Genomic DNA, 19,803 nt, shown 5'->3' with positions numbered 1-19,803 from the left:
TTTTGCATATTTGCTTTTTCTCTTTGTCTTTAAGGCGCTAACGTCTTGTATTCTTAATAGTTCTTATATCGTTTAGAGGGAAGTTCAATAATGGCGAAAAACACGAGTACTAAAAAAAAAATTTTTTTTAAGTCGTCAAATTCAGCCTGAATGAACAATATATGTATACATGAATGATCAATATATATATATATATACATAAAACTGTTTCGATGACGTCTTTAGATCATAGCAATTGTAAAATTTCGAATAAATTACAATTTTTCGGGCACAACAAAAGAGCAGCTGATCGTTATGGGAGTGACGAGAGAGGGGCCTGGAACTAGAGTAAATAGAGGAAAAAAAGCAAAAGCTATGATAACAGTTGGGCAGTAGAAATCTTTCATTTTAGTCATTCTTCTTGGTTTGTTTGGACATCGTGTTGGGAGTGAGTTGTTTAGTCGAGATCAGAGTTTGGCAGACAATTCGAATTATGGCGATCGAGCAAGAGGATTTCAGCTTGACAGAAATCGACCGTGGGTTGTTTTTGTGCAGAGAACGATTCTATGTTTCAGGAAACCAAGCAAATTTATGGATTGTCAAGGGTTCTGCTATGGATTTGGTTATCGATACAGGCATAGGACTTTGGGATTTGCCTGGCTTCCTAAAACGAGCTGGAGCGATTGGAGATAAACCATACTTGGCTGTGGCGACGCATATTCACTTTGATCATTCGGGCGGCCTTCATCAGTTTGAAGAGTTCGCCATTCATCGACTAGAAGCCAAAGCTATTCAAAAAGGAGACAACTATGAAACTTGTGCTTTCATGAACGACTCAGATATTTCTAAGCCACCCTGTAAAAATTGGTCGGCAAAGAACTACAAAGTCCCTGCGGCTGAGCCGACTCGCTTACTCGACGATGGAGATGTTTTGGACCTTGGGAATCGAAAGATTCGTGTGTTACATCTGCCTGGCCATTCAAGAGGAAGCATAGCTCTTTATGAAGATGAAACCAGAACTTTATTCAGCGGGGACATCATATACGATGGACTCCTTATCGACTGGTTACCGTATAGTAACGTTTCTGAATATGTTAAATCATGTGAAACACTGTTAACGCTTGCTCCGAGTGTAGATAGGGTATGTCCTGGGCATAACAACCACTTCACCGGTAGTACTTTACAAAGACTGCTTTTTACATACATCTCGAATGCAAGAGGATGCCATAGGCCAGGTTCTAGTTGTCTCAAATCTATAGCAACTGTTGTGTTGAAGGGCAGAAATACAGGTAACGTCCCGGCGAAAATGCTGCTTTTTTGCGTGCTGTTGTTGTCGATGTGTATGTCTTTAGCTACGTGACTACTAGTAAAAGGGAAACACTTTTCAAGTACTTTTATTTCTACACTTACGTCTCAAGAAAAAGAAACTTCAAATCTACTCATCTATTACCTATAGCTCTCACGCTTTGCCTAAAGTACAAGAAAATGCAAAAAGGGTTAAAAACCTGATGAAAAAGGAAGGAAAATGAAAAGCCATGGAAAAAATAAAACAGGAAAAAAAATCAACAATTGAAAGTTAATTTATTCAATATATTTATCTGTGCAAAGGGAAGTCACTCTTGAAAGATCCTAATTGATTACTAATTCAACTGCCCTACTGTCATCTTTTCTTGAAATATAATTTAAAAAATAATTTTCATATTCAGAAATTAAAGGAGCATTGAAAGCTGTAAATCTTTGAGTGTGTCATCAGTGACATCCATAAATATATATGCAATACATGCACGGTTGTAATTAAGTTATTCATGTAGCCCTGAAGATGGCCAATATGTCTGCAAGCTTGGCAAGAAAATACAATCTTTTAAACATAATGGATACGAATCGTTCACTAATACATGCAAGCTAAATGAAATGGCAGTTATCTGCCATCAAGAAAGAAAACAGGCAGAAAGACTGTTTTTGGAGGTGTCATCTAATAATAAAAATGTTTATTGCTTTCTCAGAAGAATTGATCTCACCTATATCAAGAAAAACTATTGAGACAAACTATTGAGTTTTAACTTATTAGCCACAAAAACTAAAAAAAATTCAGGACAAAATTTGAGGTAAAAGAACTATCAGCAAAAATTAAGGATTTAATTAAAATTTGCCATCAACACTTGCCCACACATATTGTGAAAAGACTATGCATTAAATCCTGTCAACAAAGCTTCACAAATATTTGAAATGAGGTATTGCCATTATTATTTTATGCGATGGCTTAAGAATAGGGCCTCCTTCAAACTGCTGAACATAACCAGGTGATTTTCTCCCTTTTGAGTAAAAGCTGCTGAGTAAAAGTATGTAATTGGAAACCTGAAACTGGGGAAAAAAATTTGACTATGAACAGAATGTTACTGATTGGCTAATACCTTATTTTTTTGGACTGAGAAAATTAAATCACTTGGAAATCACCTAGTATTTAAAAATTCATTTAAGAGAACATTATTACAAAACCAAACATGCACTAAAGATAATTATGAACAGAATTACTATGATTCAAAAAGGAATTCAAGCTTTAAAACAATATTTGAAAAAATGAAAAAAATAGAAAATGATAATAATAATTATCAATTATTGAAGAATGTTCTACAACTTAAAAGTCTCCTAATTTCATATAGAAGTATACCTTATCTTAAAATGTTGAGTTTAAAATACTCTTAAGACCTCAAAGATAAAGGAATTCTGATGATTCTCAAATAAGAGAGAAATTTGTGCTATAAGTTAGAGTATATATATTAATAATGTATGCTTCAACATAAATTATTAATTTTTGAGAAATACTTTATTATCTTAGCCATTTTGTTTTAGCTTCTATAAACTGGAACTGATTATGAAATGGAACTATTATAAGCAATTGTTCACATGTACCATTAACTTAATTCGGATGTCATACTCTTGTGTAGTAGCAATATATATACATATATACGTGTACATATGCACAAAAACAATACTAATAAAATTAGTTCATGACACAGCTGTTCAGGACTCCACACTTGGAACCTGTTGTTACAGGTAATGAATACTCTCTTCATCTTTACTTGTTTAAGGGCCGCCCCCATTAAACCCGCCTTCAAATAAGCGCTCACCTAAGACCAAAATTGTTTAATAACTGCCGCCCCCAAAATGAGCATCGCTTAATTATGAACCTTTCTCACCTATTCTGCCATTAAAATAAAAACGTTTTTCTTCCTAGGAAAACTAAACTAATGCTGAAGATCTATAATTAATTATTAGACAAGCCGCATGTCTGTACAGCCAGTACCCTTCATTGACAACATCACTGATTTTAAAAAAGGAGGGCTTACATAGTTATGATTGTCTTACAAAAGGGTTTCAATCAACGAATTCATTCAATCATTATTTTATACATTCATTCATCCAAATTTTCTTTCTCAGCTTTTGCAACTTTGAAGTGCAGAATTTAACATTTTTCAAAATAAAAATTAATCAAATATATTTAAAAAAAATTAAACTGGTAAAGCATTCACTCATTTATTCATTCATTCATCCAAGTTTTCCTTAACAGGAAAGCTAGTTTTATATTGGATATTGATTGACACCTGCAAACCTCTAGATCTTTCACTACTGTTTTTTCTTATGAAAACCTTACACATTTCCAATTATTTTTCCCATCAATTTGTCCATAAGTGTTTTCTGGAAGAATCCCCCCCCCTTTGCAACTACTGTGCAACTACACCAACCAAGACCACCCAGACAAATTTTCATACAAATTAGCCAATCACGATTGGGTATTTAAACAATAGAATCTGTACACATTTTCACTTTTTCCTCTTTAAAATTTTATTTTTGTGTGTATATTGTCAGAAGTAAACAAGAAACAGTTTAAACTCCAGAATTTCCTAATTCATCTGTTATGCATTTTTGAAATTAAGTAAAGTATAGTATCATTGGACAGGTACAGATCCAAAAAGATTTATTATATTTGATATTCCAACTGGCCAAGTTATTAAATTCATAAACTGCATTCATTTTTTGGATGCATATCATTTGAAAAATTATGTTGTGACCACGAATAATGTTATAAGCATTTCAATAAATAACCAACACATTTATCGAGTTGCTTTCAAATAAAGTTGGAGGCTCTATAACCTTTTTTTTTTCCAATAATTATTCTTCTAACAGGTAAATATTGTATTGCACCTTTTTTTGAAGTGCTTGGTAATTTTATACACCTTAAGACTAAACAAAAATACAGAATCCACAGTCTGATGATAACTATACCTTTTCATCAAATTTACTGTTATTAATTTCTAAAATTTTATCAAGATTATGAAATTTTAGTGACATGAACAAAATGAAAATTTTGAATAAAAAGCAATATCATTTTCTAATATTGATGGATTTTCACCTGTCTTAGACATATTTAATTCATAAAGTTCATTGTGTTACATATTGCTTCTGTTATTATTACTGTTGTCATCAATCTTTTCTTATAATTAAAAGTGTGAAATGAATTGCATGGAGCAAGTTGTGTTTGAATAAAAAATGAAAATAAAATTGTGGAAATAGGACACATAACAAAATGCAAGTAAAACATATTCCGAATGAATAACTGCTTGTATAAAGTTCATTATGTTACATAAATATAGTTGCTTCTGTTATTGTTACTGTTGTCATCAATCTTTTCTAACAATCAGAAGTGTGAAATGAATTGCATGGAGTAAGTTTACGAGGTTCAATAAAAAACCATGAAAAAAATTGTTTGTGGAAATATAGGTCCCAAAGCAAAATACAAGTAAAACAACAGATTCAGAATATCTGATTGTATAAAGTCCATTATTTTACATATTTCTTCAGTTATTATTATCATTATCATCAATCTTTTCTCATAATTTGAAATAAGAAATGAATATTGCATGGAGCGAGTTTATGAGTTTAAATAAAAAATGAATATATAATTTTATGGAAATTGAACAAAAAACAAAATGCAAGTAAAACGACATTCAGAATGAATCGAACAATTGCTTGTGCTTGCTCAAGGCTGTATCAAGGAAGAACAATAGAAAATGCTACTCCACCCATGGTCTTTTTGGCAAAACTTTATGTAATCTTAAAGCCGAAGTATTCCTTTCTCGTATTCTTCTTTATGTAAACAAGAGGCTTTTATACAAATAATGATAGCACTTGCAGCAAATACAAGTGATCATTTATTTTACAAAAACACATTTTCATCTGAACTTAGCGGTCAATCTTCAGAGGGTTGTGAGAGAAGGGGATGTAAAGCCAAAATTATATAAACCAGGCTGTATTGTTGTGTGTGTGTGATGAGGATGGCTGGGTTGACAGAGTCGACTACTTATGGAGGGATCATGGAGGTGATGCTACTTTAGCAGGAGATTCCATCCAGTAATTCTCTAGCAAAAAGGCACAATTATAATTGACCTGTGAAATCTCTCATTTTCTAAGCCTTTGAAGGTACTAAGGCATCGTTAAATGCGCTAAAAGTAACGCCAAAAGTTCAGGAAAGGGCTGTCATTTAATGTGATATTTCTCAGTAAAACGAACAGGTTTCAAAAGACTTTCGAAAGGACAGTGTCAATAGTCTGGCAGTATTAAAAAAAGGCCGACAGTAAAAAGGTTATGCCAGTTCCCAAAAAGGTTTAGGAAGATTTCAGAGTTGCAGCCCCATTTGAATGGGGAAAAATGAGCGCTTGATGTACTTTAATCAACGAGGGGGTGGCACAGCACGTCAAAAAGGAAAACGTTTCAAACCACTTTCGAAAGGGGAATCTCAAAATTATTGTTTGCATTTAGTCTGGAATTAAAACGGCTATGCCAATGCCAGAGGCGCAGACACATTCAAATGGACAAATAAGCGCTAGAGTTACGTTTATTACAGAGGAAACTGCAAAGCACCTCAAAACCGTTATATATTTCTGCCCAAGGTACAGAATGTGGTCTTGCTGATCAATTACTTGGAGTGCATGCGAGATGTACCGTTATTGTTCATGCTTTTATCTTGCGAAGGTATCGGAAACGAAGCGTCTGTCATAAGCCATTAGCGTTCATACGAAATAAGACACAGCATCATCAAATTTATTTTATTAAGCAGTCACTCCCATTATATTAAAAAAGAAAAAAAGAAAAAAAACACGACACAGATAAACGCCTTCCGTTAATATGTCTACGTTTTCAACAAACGACCCAATTATTAAGAAATCATGATCTGTATTCTATCATTACTAGATTTAAGAAACTGCTTTATATTATCCATCTTTTAAAGCTTTCATTTATTAAATTTAATTTTTTCCCCTTAGAAATACAGTGATCACCGTTTTAAAATAGGATATCATGGACATTCGTTATCATTGAATTAATAAAAGGCTTAGCATATAAGGCAGAGTTAATTAGCTGCGAGTAGAGGTTGTTTTTTCTTCCTCTCTGGCAAACGGCAGACGGTGGGCAGAAAAACACCTCTGCTAGCAGGATAGAGTTAATTAAACTGCGGGCTAATTTAGTTGTTACGAGCAATTAAAAATTCTCGTTACATTTTTCGTTGCAAAAACATAAATATTAAAAAAAAAACATTTGCTCAGTCCTTTCAAGGAGTCTTTACAGGCTTTCGAATTCTCTCATGAAACAGAAGTTGGATCGCCGGACGTTTCCGTCAGTGGACTGGAATTCCTGAGGGAAGATCTCTGGATTCTTTCAAGTTTTTTCTTGGCACCAAGGTACAAGTTCAGACCAATGACCCCAATAAAGTAAGGAGCTGGAAGCCACATTAAGAAAATGCATAAATAATCTGCAACGGAGTATCCACCCGAGTCTATCAATGTCAATGCACTTTCACTGGACGCAGAGAAAGAGCCCAATAAAGCAATAAGAGCGAGATCCATCAGAATCAGAGAATCTAATAGGTTGAGCCATGTTCCCCTGTTGGGTGGTTCTTTGTCACGATTTGTGGATCCATAAGGACGGATGTTTGTTTGGAGCGTTAGTAACACGATACAGGAAAGACAGAGAAGGCTGTGCATGAGAGTTGAATCCGAGGTAAAGGTATAAATCAGAAGTAGAACTATACGAGCAAGATAATAGACACCTGAAAACCAACGGTAGCGAATTTGATAGCAATACTGGAAGATGTCTAGAAATGGTTTTAGCTTTCCACCTCCGAGACCTGGTTTGAGATATGAAAGAGGCTGCACCAAACAAAGACATAAGGGGAAAGGAAACACGATTATATTTCACAAACTCCGTTCGAAATATATGAGAAAACAATAGGTAGAATCCTGCCATTTGTGCTTCGGACCACATTTTAACGCACTCCACTCCCCTAGAGTTTAAATATTGATGACGTAATCCCAGAATCCCGTGCTGCACTAAGTGCGAGGTCACGTTGTACTTTTCATCTTTTTCTGCTGTGCTTCGGACGTACGATAAGGTAAGTGGTTACTAACCGTGTTTTTATCCTCTATTTTATACCTTTTAGCCTACTCCTATACCCAGAATCATAAATAATCCCATTCGGGATACAATTGCTTGTAATATTTTGAATTTTTAGCTCTAGTAGCTACAATGTCTTCTCGTAAACGATCTAAACATTCTTCCCGCCACACGGACAGTTCGTCCGAATCAACAAGCTCTAGGCATAGCAAACGACAAAAAACATCCCAAGTGGACCAAAAGGATATAAATTCAGTCTTCTCAACACTGAAAGAAATCCAAGAAGCGATTTCAAAGACGAATAACCGTATCTCAACTCTCGAAGTTAACATGGAATCTTTCCCGCCAAAACACACCGAGATAGATTACAATGATCTGCTCTCAGTCCAAACAGAAGACATAGACCTGGACTACGATCTCCCAGAATATCAAGAAGGGACACAGTCCCCACCAAGCTCGGCTATTAAGCCACCAAACTCGGCTATTAAGCCACCAAACTCGGCTATTAAGCCACCAAACTCGGCTAATAAGCCACCAAGCTCGGCTGTCAAGCCACCAAACTCGGATGATAGACCACCAATCTTGACTGATAAGCTACTCAATCCAGGCTCCGAGTCTCCAAGAACTGAAACTGCTTCAACAAACGGCGAAAATACGCTAATAGATGATGAAATGTATGACCCTGGGGCCACACCATCCTACTGGGAACCAACCAAGGGGCTATCAACCTTCCTAGATATGCACTTTAGGAAGAAATTAAGCCATGACCAGGTGTCAGACATTCTTGAAAATTTCAGTTTCCCTCACTTGATTGCCTAAGGGCACCCACTCTAGATACCTCAGTTGTAAATCCAATAAACAATCCACAAATAAAAAGATTTGTCCAGAATCGTGATAAAGACCTATGTTTGGCTCAAAAAGCTTTGCTAAACACCACAGGTCCACTTTGTTGCTTACACGATGCCCTATCAACGGGGAAAGAAGTGTCACCTAATCAGGTTAAGAACATTTTAGAACAAGCCTTACGCTTACTAGGCTCTTCAAATTATCTCCTTTCAACTGTTCGCAGGAAAAGGGTCCTAGCGACTATTAGCAACAACAAAAAAATAAAATAAAATAAATAAATAAATAATTTAAAAAAAAAAAAAAAAAAATTAATTAACCTGGCAGATGAACCTTTGCCTAATGCCAAAACTATGTTTTTCGGTGAAGATTTTCCCACCTTAGCCTCTAAACAGGCAGAACTTAGTAGGGGTCTAGCCAAAAATCTCTCAGTCCCCACTAAAAACCAACAAGCAAATCGTAAACCAAATTACATTCAAAGGTCCAAGCAGTCCAACCAGTCGCGCGGTTTTTCCAAATACCAAAGTAACCGCTCAAACAACTACCGGTCCTTTCGCCCCTCAAAGGGGACAAATCGGGAATCAACAGATTCCTAAACAAATGGAGGGAAATAACCTCAGACCAAGAAATCCTAGACATTGTTACAGGGTATCAATTTCCCTTTTGTTGTGTTCCAGTTCAAAGAATTCCAGTTGTGACAAATTCAACAAAACAAACAAAACCGTTATTAGACGCAGAGATTCAAAGACTCCTGAATATGGGGCAATCTATGTGGACCCCTCCCCAAACGAACCAGGCTTTTACAGCCGCTTGTTCTTGGTGCCCAAAAAAGGAGGATCCTTCAGACCAGTCATAGATCTGAGTCATCTCAATCATTTCATACAGAACTCCCACTTTCAAATGGAAAACATATCGTGCTTAAAAACCATCCTAAGGAAGGGGGACTTTATGAAGTCTATAGATCTGAAGGACGTGTACCTATCAATAAAATTCACAAATCTCAAAAATACCTGAGATTTTTGTGGGAAAACAAATGCTACGCATTCGAAGGTCTCCCCTTTGGTCTAAATACAGCACCAAGAATATTTACAAAACTGACCAAACCGGTCGTCTCGTTTCTTCGAAAAGAGGTGTACGCATGTTAGCTTGACGATTTTCTTTTGTTGGGGTCCACGATGACAGAGTCCGAGACCAACACATCAATGGCATTGAAACTGCTTCAAGACCTAGGTTTCACTATCAATTGGGAAAAGTCCCAGCTGAAACCAAGCCAATCCATTACCTTCCTAGGGTTTATAGTAAATTCAGAGACACTAACTCTGAGCCTACCAGAGGAAAAGTCCAGAAAGTTCTGGACAAATGCCAGAACGCCCTGACCAACCCAACTATGCTGGCACAGGACGTAGCAAGCCTACTCGGCTCTCTGGAATCAATTCGTCTGGCAATACATCAGGCCCCCTTACACTTCCGACGTTTACAGATTCAACTTATAAAGCACCTTCGAACCAACGAACACAACTACGAGACACAAATCACCCTAAACCACCATGCCCAAGAGGAGCTCAGGTGGTGGATAGCAAATATAAGAAAGGTAAACGGAAGTCCAATCAACCCTCCGACCTCAGACCTAGTCATAACAACAGACAGCTCCAAGAAGGGCCTGGGGGCAGTTTGTGAGGGCACCACCACAAACGGTCGGTGGTCCAGCGAGGAGAAAAAGCTGCACATCAATTATTTAGAACTGAATGCAGCATTCCTTGCCTTAAAAGCGTTTATGAAGAACCAACATCACAAGGCTGTTTGCTTGAGAATGGACAACTCTACATCAGTTGCCCACATAAACAACAAGGGAGGAACCCGGTCGAACATACTTGTCTCCCTGACGCTGGAAATATGGGAGTGGTGCCTACAAAGGAAAATCCTGATAAGCGCACAACATCTCCAAGGAATCAAGAGAGTTTCACGATTCCAGCGAATGGAAAATAAGCTTCCAAGTCATTCAGCCTTTTCCTCAAAGATTGCAACGTCGACCTATTTGCCACACTACTGACAACCCAGCTGCCACAAATTGTGAGCTGGAGGCTCGACCCAGAAGCCCTTTACACGGACTCCATGACATTAGACTGGGGACCCCTAAAGGGATATGCATTTCCACCATTCAACATGATCCCTTCAGTCCTTCGCAAGGTATCTCTAGACAGAGCAGACCTCACACTTGTAGCCCCAATCTGGCAAACCCAGACTTGGCGGCCGATACTGCTCCGACTTCTCATCAAGAATCCAATAATACTTCCCAATACGAGGAACTTACTGAAAGACCCAGCCTCAATCGAAAGGGTCCACTCATTGTTTCCGAGACTACACCTAGCCGTCTTTCACATATCAGGGAAAACTTACAAACAGAAGGCCTTCCTGAAAACCTTACCAAGATACTATTGTCAGCCACTCGACCCTCCACACATAAGGCGTATGGGTCCGCATGGCAGCATTGGAGCAGCTGGTGTCATAAATCAAAGATTAATCCTGTTTCAGCAAAATTAAACCAAATTCTGGAGTTTCGGTCAGAGTAACAATGGAGTTGCTTACAGAACCGTTAATGTTGTTCGTTCAGCTATATTGTCTAGCCACAATAAGATTGACGGTTACCCAGTTGGGCAGCACCCACTGGTAACACAACTGTTAAAGGGTATGGGGGTGAATATCCGACCCCCCAAACCAAGATACAATCACACATGGGATGTCACAAGAGTAACAAAATACTTGTCATCCATGGAAAGTTCCAGAAAATTGTCATTAAAGCTATTATCACTCAAACTTGCCATGTTATTTGCACTCTCATGCCCAGAACGAGTCTCTTCCCTGTCTAAATTCGACTTGCGATACTGCCAAGTAATTCCAGAAGGCATCTCATTCACCATGACTTCCCGAGAAGTCGAGGATCTCTTGAGGACATGGCCAAAGCCTTCTTTGCAAAATTTCATTCAGACAGCAAGCTCTGCCCAGTTAACACTTTTCAATGTTACTTGAAAGCCACTAGAAAGGTTAGACTACTGATTCCCTCTTTAAAACCAGATGTTGTGTTCATCTCATTCATCAAGCCCCATAAACCTGTTACTTCGACCACTTTAGCCCGCTGGCTACGTGAAGTAATAAAAGCCGCTGGTATTAACACAGATATATTCAAGGCACATTCTGTACGAGGTGCTTCAACAACAGCTGCAGCAAACAACAATGTCCCAATAGGTGACATTATGAACATGGCAGACTGGACATCACCCAGTACCTTCCAACGCTTCTACTACAAGCCAGTACATAACAGCAGCTATGCTAACGCTGTCTTGAACACAGATAAAGCTTAGTTCTTCTAACCCAAAGTCATTTATATTGTTGAATACGTTCAAGTTACGATTAAATGTATTAATTTCACAAACTCACTGTGTTAATGTCTGCATTTATTCAGACATATTGTTGAGGGCGTTAAAATCTACCTATTGTTTTCTCATATATTTCGAACGGAGTTTGTGAAATATAATCACAATTATACAAGGGCCGCGAAGCGGCCTGAAAGTATAATTGAAATTATATTAACAAACGAAGTGAGAAATATATGAGATACCCTCCCGCCCTCGTAATTGTCAAATATTGACACATGACTAGTCATTCCCATCATATATTTCTCATCGTGGAGTCTCTTCACACAGGCGTTAAAAAGATGAAAAGTACAACGTGACCTCGCACTTAGTGCAGCACGGGATTCTGGGATTACGTCATCAATATTTAAACTCTAGGGGAGTGGAGTGCGTTAAAATGTGGTCCGAAGCACAAATGGCAGGATTCTACCTATTGTTTTCTCATATATTTCTCACTTCGTTTGTTAATATAATTTCAATTATACTTTCAGGCCGCTTCGCGGCCCTTGTATAATTGTGATTACGACACAGACAATGATGGCGAGTATTCCGTACCCAACGTGTTCACCTTTGAAGTATTCAACTTCACCACTTTTGTAGAGCACGTTTTTGCCGTGTAGAGTCGTGAAATGTAGAAGCTCAAGGGAAACTGAGGTAAACGTGGTGTACGAGACGAGGAAGAGTGTTGTAAAGGCACGGAGGGCTGAGCGGCGAGAGAAGACACAGCTAGGGAACCTAGATAAGAAGATAACGACGATACAGAGGAAGAGGATGTAAGCAGGAAGGACGTAGGTTAAGCCCAGCTTCTGCAGATCTGTCATTCCATTCCACATACAAGCACCAAGACCAACTTGGGCGTTAGCCAGGCCAATGAGAAAGCTCAATATAGGATCAGGTTCAAAACCATCTCGTACCAAAAGCAAAACCACTTGATAGAAGAACAAGCAACCAGTATACTGTCCTGTAGAAATATCAACATTGAGCAGAAGAACGGCTATCACCACCAAAGTACCGGCAATGAGAAAGAGAGAGAAATATCCAATCCAAGCGTATCCTTCTGGACACACCTTACAATCATCACTGCCCAGGACAACACTGTAACCTGGGCGACATTTGCCGCATAGGACCCCGGTGCGATGCCCGTCACACTGTCTGTCAGCATCTTCCAAGTATAGATACTCATGAGGTGCACAAAACATATTTGGTGGACAGCGGTAGTTGCAGTACATCGCGGGGCAAGTACTTGTTGTGAATGTTTCTGACGTACCATCAATGGTACCTGCCCATAAACCTTTGCGGATGAACACATGACGGTCTCCCTGGCAACGAGTAATACCGCTGTCGACGGTGGAGTCTTGTGGAGATCTGAGACACACGCATTTGGAGTTTTCTTGAAGGCGGTATCCTGGTCTACAGTCCTTAAGTGTCACTTCAGGAATAATTGCCTTGACAATGCGACCAGTGACTGTCTGTATGGACAGGGAAAAGGGGACGTTCTCTTTCCCGCTAAGCTTGAAGGAGTAGATGTTTTCTTTGGCGGGAAAAAACGGGCCAGAACTCACGTCTACTTGGGCGTTGGAAATGTTGGTATTTTGGATTTTGATGTTGACAATACCTAAGGAAAAACAATAATTTGGTGACAAGTGGATTTAGCATCGCTATCAGTTAACGTTTGTGCATTCTGCGCAACAAGATGCAATGCAAATATTTTTATTACATAACCTGTTTCGGATTGGCTACTAGGTAATAAGGATTCTAAAAATAAGGTAGGGTCCCATTATCGAGGAACCAGAAAAAAGGCTCAAAATAATGGGGGATTCAAGATATCCAGGGCAAAATGTCGTAGAGATGCAAGTCCACGGGACGCTGTCTGAAGTTTGAGATGACTGGAAGATATAAGATATCCAGGGTTCATGTAGCCTGTTTCCAGCCTATTTCTGCTCTCCGTTTTGGTTTTTGGCCGTGCATGCTCAACATGAAAAGCGATCGCTTCTGGGCATTCTGGGTATTTTTCCTCCCTGACCAGTCTAATAATAATAACCTCGTTTCTCAGTGTAGGGTTCGACGAACGGAATTCCACTATTTCCCGGGCCAATTTTTTATCCCCGACAAGCCTGCCCTACTTGCAGGGTAGGGTTCAGCGAACGGAACTCCACTTTATTTCCAAAAGCATGCACATAGTTCTTCATGTTGCACTACAAGTACCTCATGAATCTAGCCTTTTCCACCAATAACTTACCTGGTATGGCCTGATTGCGTTCATCTACTAGTCTAACAGCTGGGTTGGTAATATCACTAGGTGACATGTCAACCCAGTCTTCTTTGTTCAAAGATATCTGGACTGGGTCTGTTGCTATTTCATTGCCAACAAGAGGCGATACATTCTCGTAGACAAAATTAGACCAGTTGAACAGCTGTCTGTCATGGAATCCATAAACCTCCATGTACCATCCACAATATTTTAAGGTTGAGGAATAAATAGAATGCCCTACAACAACAAAATTTATCAAATCAAAAAAGAAATAGAAACCAAAAGTCTGAAAAGGTTGCAAAGCTATTAGTTTTTCCGGAGATGCAGAACGTGTTGCACCATGGGGCTGTTTGGGGACGCTTATAATACTTATATGTTGTTTTTTTCTATTGGTGGAAGTAAAAAGTGATAGACAACCTTAATTGTCTTGTTAATTTTCAAATTTCTTTCGTTTCTTGATGCATACAAATGTTGACAGACTGTCAAAGTCCATAAAAATGGCCTCATAATGCAACACATTTCTAAAGCTTCGTTGAGGGTACTGCTAACATGTTGACATGTATTTGTTAAACAATTGTGCAAAGAGTCTATTCATTCATTTCCTAAAGATATAATATTCCCCTTCACAGTTCCCTGAGTCATCTTGAAAGATATAAACATGTCAGTGCATTAAAGCAAGAGCAATGGTGACCTTGCAATGATAGACTTTTTTTAACACCTTGGACAGTTTTCCATATCAGTCTCTATCATTGCAAGGTCATCACCATTCTTGCTTCAATATACAGGCACATTTACCCTTCAAGATGGCACATGAAACTGTTAAGGGGACTATCACATCTTGAGGAAATGAATGAATAGAGGCAAGTCAAATACTGGAAATGAATGGCATCATGATAACTAATTTTTAACATAGCCAGTGTCTAAATTCATAAACAAACTTGATAGTTGATATGCAATAAATATTCAACCGTAACTGTGTGTGCACTAGACAATGCATGGGATCATAGGCTGATAGTACAATAGCACTGCACACAGATTTTAAAAATAGCTAGACAAGCATTGCATTACATTTAACCATTTCAAGTCTTATATGGACCGATTTTAGTATCTTTATTTCGAGTTACAAAAATAAACCAATTAATTTAAGCAAACAACTACTGCAATTGACTATGAAAATTATCAGCTGAAAGTAAAGTATGAGTTTGTCTAAATTTTGCATATGTCTTCGTTATTATGATGTCTTCTGTACCCTGCGCTTTTCGTCATTTGTACATTGCATCATCACGACCATGTTGATGGTATTTAACTAAAGGCTCATAAGCATCCATGTTTAATACCAACAACATGGCTGCCATGTCTTTGTCATTTAACCCTCTTGGGAATGATTGCAACCAATCAATGAGCAAGAAAAACTAAAACTATCCATTGGATAACTAAAATATGGAACAAAATATGACGTTGCATGATAGTGTTTGGATTCCCACCACAAAAATAGTTTGCGAATTTCCTTTATTCAAATTTATGACAATAGTAAGGCACTTGGTGCTAATTAACTGAACAAAAGATAGTCTACAAGGGATTCTGGTAGTGGGAGTCAAATGACGCCATCATGCAAGTGTCCTATTTAAATTATTCTAAATATATTTACCTGAAACTGAAGCATTATTGTTTGAGAAGTTGAAGAAAGTTTTCCATTTGTCTGGAGATACAAGGGTCTCTAAGGTGGTTGGGGCATTATATGTAATGAAGCAATTTTTTGATGCCACTCTGTTGGGGGTGCCAGGATTTTGCACAAAGATACCTGCTCCTCTGAGAGCTGTATTCTAAAAATAGAAACAAAAAAGCAAGAAAATGTAACTATTGCTATTCACCACCCCAAGTACGCAGTGGTACAGTGTACCAGGTTGAACAGAAAGCTATGAGAAACCAATATGAGAAGATTTTGGGGGTACATGACATTTTATCTGCCGTGTTGGTTGATGTAAATAAAAGTTACCCTGCGAGGAGAGGTTTTTTTTCTGAACCCTCCGTGGGCTGGCTAGGGTTCAGAAAAAAAACTCTGCTCACAGGGTATAAAAGTTTAGGTTTCTTTTCAAGATCAACCAAAATGGCCGCCATGTTTTTAGACATTTTGTTTTCATGGAAATGAAGTAATGAACATATTGGCTTTCATTCAAAAGTATGACCTTTTGGTAGTTCCTAAAATTTTGAGCGATTCTAACGAATGGATGGTTTGAATTGCCCTATTTCATTATGACGTCGCATCAAAACAATCTATTGTTTAAACGCAAAGGATCATGGTCGTCGGAGGGGGTCAAATCAACGCAAATTCACCGAAAATTTTCCTAAAACCCAAATCAATCCACGAAGAGAAGTAGAATAGCCAGCAAACGCTCGGAATATTTTTTAGTACATATTAACACATATTATATCTGAAAACCAGGCCATTTTAGATTAAACTGTTTCACTAGGAGCAAATTTTGTTGAATTTTCTAATGGATTTGGCGATTCTATCCCCCACATAAACAAGCAGTGACGTCATAGTGAAATAGGGCAATTAATTTATCAATTTAACCTGCTGATCTGAGAGACAATGGCAGCCAATCAGAATCTAGAAGAAATTGAAAAACAAATTAAAAAAATATCTACATACCTTTGAAAACAAGAAATTGGATCCAGGATTGACATTAATCCAAGACTGTCCTAGAAGCGAGATACCTCCCCCATCATGCCCTTGATTTCTGATAAATTCCATGGAACCTGCTGCAGCAGTCAAGACTGCATCTATCATCAAAAACACTGTTCCAACATTATCAAGAAACTGATTTTTACCCTCAAAATAGAATGGCATTGCATTGGTACAAATTGTTCCTTGACCTTTAATCACAGAGTAGGAAAAGTTTGAAGAAGTATTTAGATTTTCTGATTTGTAGTCAAATATGTGGTTATTTCTAAAGAGGGTGTCCTTAAATACTGGAACAACAACACCACCAGCACTGAGTATTTTCCAGGAAGCACCTCCAACTGCAGCACCATTCGAAGCAGTATTGTTTATCCAGGTACAACCAGAGAAATGGATCTGGCTGCTTGCTCTGCTGTCTATTGTTAAAGGTTCTTCTGTTGCGTACACTGATGTGGCGCCTCCCCATACAGCCGAGTTTTGTTCAAATGTAGTATTCATGAATGTACCATTGTTAAATGGTTGCATGTTGGAGAACACTTGGATTAGACCATACCTCATCCCTCCTCCAGCCCACTTAGCTTTGTTTCCTGTAAAAGTACTTTTGGTTATTACGACCTTATTTTGGAAGCAAGAATCGACAATTTCTGTGAAGAACCCTCCACCCCAAATAGCATAATTATCGATAAAGGAACAGTTGTCAACCAAAAAGCTATTATGACTAGCGTTGCCTCTAAGGTACAGTGACACACCTCCTCCTCTACCTAAAGACATGTGGTCTGTTTTCTGTGGTGGCAGAAAGTCCGTGTTCTTAATATCTGGTAATTGTGGTGGTTCTGGTGCATAATTGCTGGAAAATATGCAATCTTGAAAGACATAGTTATTGTGATGAATATATTTCTGGTGTTCTATATCATCGCTGTCATTGCACCCGTTACCATACATTGATCCACAGTATGTAAATTGCACATAGATCCCTCCGCCTGCCCAACGTGTTGGACCAAGTGGCACCGACATGTCTTTATCTGGTACCACTTTGTTCGATGTGAATTCCGACGCAGAGAACTTGACCTTTCCACCAACATCGTACAGATTCACCCCAAGCGCGGAATTATATGACACAGAAACATCATAAAATTCAATATCTCGAGTGTAAACGAAATGTAAAACAGCGAGGAAGGTGAAGTTATAAAGCGATGTACCCATGTGTGGCGCTCCGCATTTTGATATCGTTAGTCCTTTGATTGTTACGCTGCTGCTTCGAAAGAAAGATATTCCAATGTCATCACCGCTGCACTCAATGAATACCGAGTTTTTGGATGGCCCAGAGATTAAGACATGGTGAATGCTTGATAGGTCGATATTCTTTCTAAGGTAGTATTTCCCCGATGTCAGACTGATACGTGTATCGTTGTTCAGCTCCTGAAGAATTTTCGTCAAGTTACAAGATGCGTAGTCATCACAAGTAATATTGTGTTTGTAAAACGTATTATTAGAGCCCGCTGTGGTCGATACAGTGATAACAAGATAGAGGAAAAAGAAAACGTATACACTGGTCATCTTTGAACGATTTGTTCTGCGTGAAATTCTAGGCAATCGTCGTCATTCTAAACATCAAGGACCTTGCACAAGGTGCTTATACTACGTTTCTATTTTTAGCAAGGGAAGTTTGTGAGTTTCAATAAAAGGGGTAGCCAGGCCTTGTGAATGATATGCCTGCGAGGTGTCATATATTACACTTTTCCGTTAAAATATTTTAAAACCTTAATGTTTGGAATAAATATTTTAGAAAATACCTATTTGAGATGTAAAACATCTAAAAAGATCTTGCCTTTCATTTCGAGTGACTTTGGTCTTATCGAATGTAACATCAGAATATGTTTATTTATAAGTAGAGCTCAGAGGTCGAAAGTTAATATAATAGATGTCATAATATAAATGTCAAAAGTATATTTATGAAGCTTTTATAATAAGAGCATAGAAAATATAAAGGAGAATGCGCACGTTGTCATACTGAGACGTAGAAAATATCGCAAAATACGTACTGCGAAACTATCATCAGAGCTGATTGTGAAACGAATGAACGGAGTTACGGTATGTCTAGAAAGCGATCTAAAAGTTTCGAGGTAACGATACGGTTACCCTTGATTCCAGAGGGGCTAGTCTATTCAGAGAGAAACAACAAGGAGCCTCTGACACCCAGGGTACGATACGGTAGGTTAAGATCTTGAAAGATATTTATCGGCTTTAATTTTGGACTTCAGACTGTGACGTCATAAAACCGGAAGCATAAAAAGAATAAAAGATCCGTAATCGCTCATTAAGCAAACAAAAAAATTCATTTGCATTGATATTGAATGCACAGGGGATGTTTTGTTTCTCATAGAATTTTAGGCAGAAGAACATGCTGGAGTTAAGGTTAAGGACTTTCTTTCGTGTATTGATTTTGAGCCTGTGGTACATTTTCCACAGGGGTACCATGAAGGAACCTCTTTACATTGGGCATAATGTCAGACCACATGCACATTTCATTCCCTGGAGTACCATTTCTTTGTTCATTGGACACAGAGGGACAAATAAACATGGATACAACTCAAACAAAGAATCTTACTATATTCTCAAGACAATAACACATGGTCTAAAATGGGAAAACATTATTCAAAAGGTAAAGAGGTCTATCCAAGATTATTACAATATTATCATATTATACGGGCATCATGTGTCTTGGAATATTGTAATAATCTTACGGAAGTCTTTTTGTCTATGCAGGCTTTTCATTAAGGGTCAAGCAAAATTCTCCTACAAGTTCACTGATCTTCTATAATCTCAAAGTTAATGAAAATCTTGCCAGGACAAGAGGGTGGATAGGTCCATGGATAAATGGCAGATTTTGCAACAAATTTAGTCGTCCAGATTTAGAATTTAATGGATTGGTAGATCCTGCAAATGCAGCAATTACAAATTTATTTCAACTTTTTTTTCACCCAGATTTCGGATTTTGTTTATCATGGAGTTCAAATTGCTGATCTATAATCTTCTTCAGAAATGTTTTATTTTTTTGATCGAATAAATGTCAAATCATTTATGGATTCAGAATTGAGCATTATTTTTGCAGATCAAGAGATTCTGGCATTAATTTTAATGGTCAACTTGCATACATGTTCCCTATTCAATTCCCACCTGCCCACCCACCC

The 19,803-nt window shown here is 38.0% G+C and overlaps 3 protein-coding genes and 1 long non-coding RNA gene across 4 annotated transcripts in view; 2 read left to right on the top strand and 2 right to left on the bottom strand.

The window, feature by feature from the left end:
- LOC116301777 (uncharacterized) overlaps positions 1-19,803 on the bottom strand; it is an 80,321-nt gene that overhangs the window by 26,336 nt on the left and 34,182 nt on the right. The gene's annotated exons all lie outside the window — the stretch shown is intronic.
- Positions 301-2,995, top strand: LOC116301784 (acyl-coenzyme A thioesterase MBLAC2-like). Its single transcript, XM_031710900.2, is given in 2 exon segments — positions 301-1,282; positions 1,284-2,995. Coding segments are annotated over 2 exon segments (858 nt in total). The 5' UTR covers positions 301-472; the 3' UTR covers positions 1,332-2,995.
- LOC116301782 (uncharacterized) lies at positions 6,065-18,308 on the bottom strand. Its single transcript, XM_031710898.2, has 5 exons — positions 16,583-18,308; positions 15,578-15,752; positions 13,918-14,166; positions 12,202-13,293; positions 6,065-7,222 (listed from the first exon to the last, which is right to left on the bottom strand). Exons 1-5 carry the CDS (start codon positions 18,167-18,169, stop codon positions 6,615-6,617), a joined length of 3,711 nt encoding a protein of 1,236 aa, XP_031566758.2. The 5' UTR covers positions 18,170-18,308; the 3' UTR covers positions 6,065-6,614.
- LOC116301785 (uncharacterized) lies at positions 18,921-19,698 on the top strand. The gene is made up of 2 exons (XR_004197774.2): positions 18,921-19,274; positions 19,379-19,698. It is a non-coding gene; the product is annotated as an uncharacterized LOC116301785 (long non-coding RNA).

This window comes from Actinia tenebrosa, unplaced genomic scaffold (assembly GCF_029948245.1).
Source record: "Actinia tenebrosa isolate PJP-AT-01 unplaced genomic scaffold, QUT_ActTen_1.0 PGA_scaffold5__44_contigs__length_20552954, whole genome shotgun sequence".
Lineage (NCBI taxonomy): Eukaryota > Metazoa > Cnidaria > Anthozoa > Actiniaria > Actiniidae > Actinia > Actinia tenebrosa.
This window is presented reverse-complemented; position numbering and strand designations above follow the sequence as displayed.

Coding starts and splice junctions, on each gene's coding strand:
- LOC116301782 (XM_031710898.2), bottom strand. CDS start 18,169: ATGACCAGTGTATACGTTTTCTTTTTCCTCTATCTTGTTATCACTGTA. Junction 14,167..15,577: donor CAATAATGCTTCAGTTTCAG/GTAAATATATTT, acceptor TTGTTGTTGTAG/GGCATTCTATTTATTCCTCA. Junction 7,223..12,201: donor CGCCATCATTGTCTGTGTCG/TAATCACAATTA, acceptor GTTTGTGAAATA/TAATCGTGTTTCCTTTCCCC.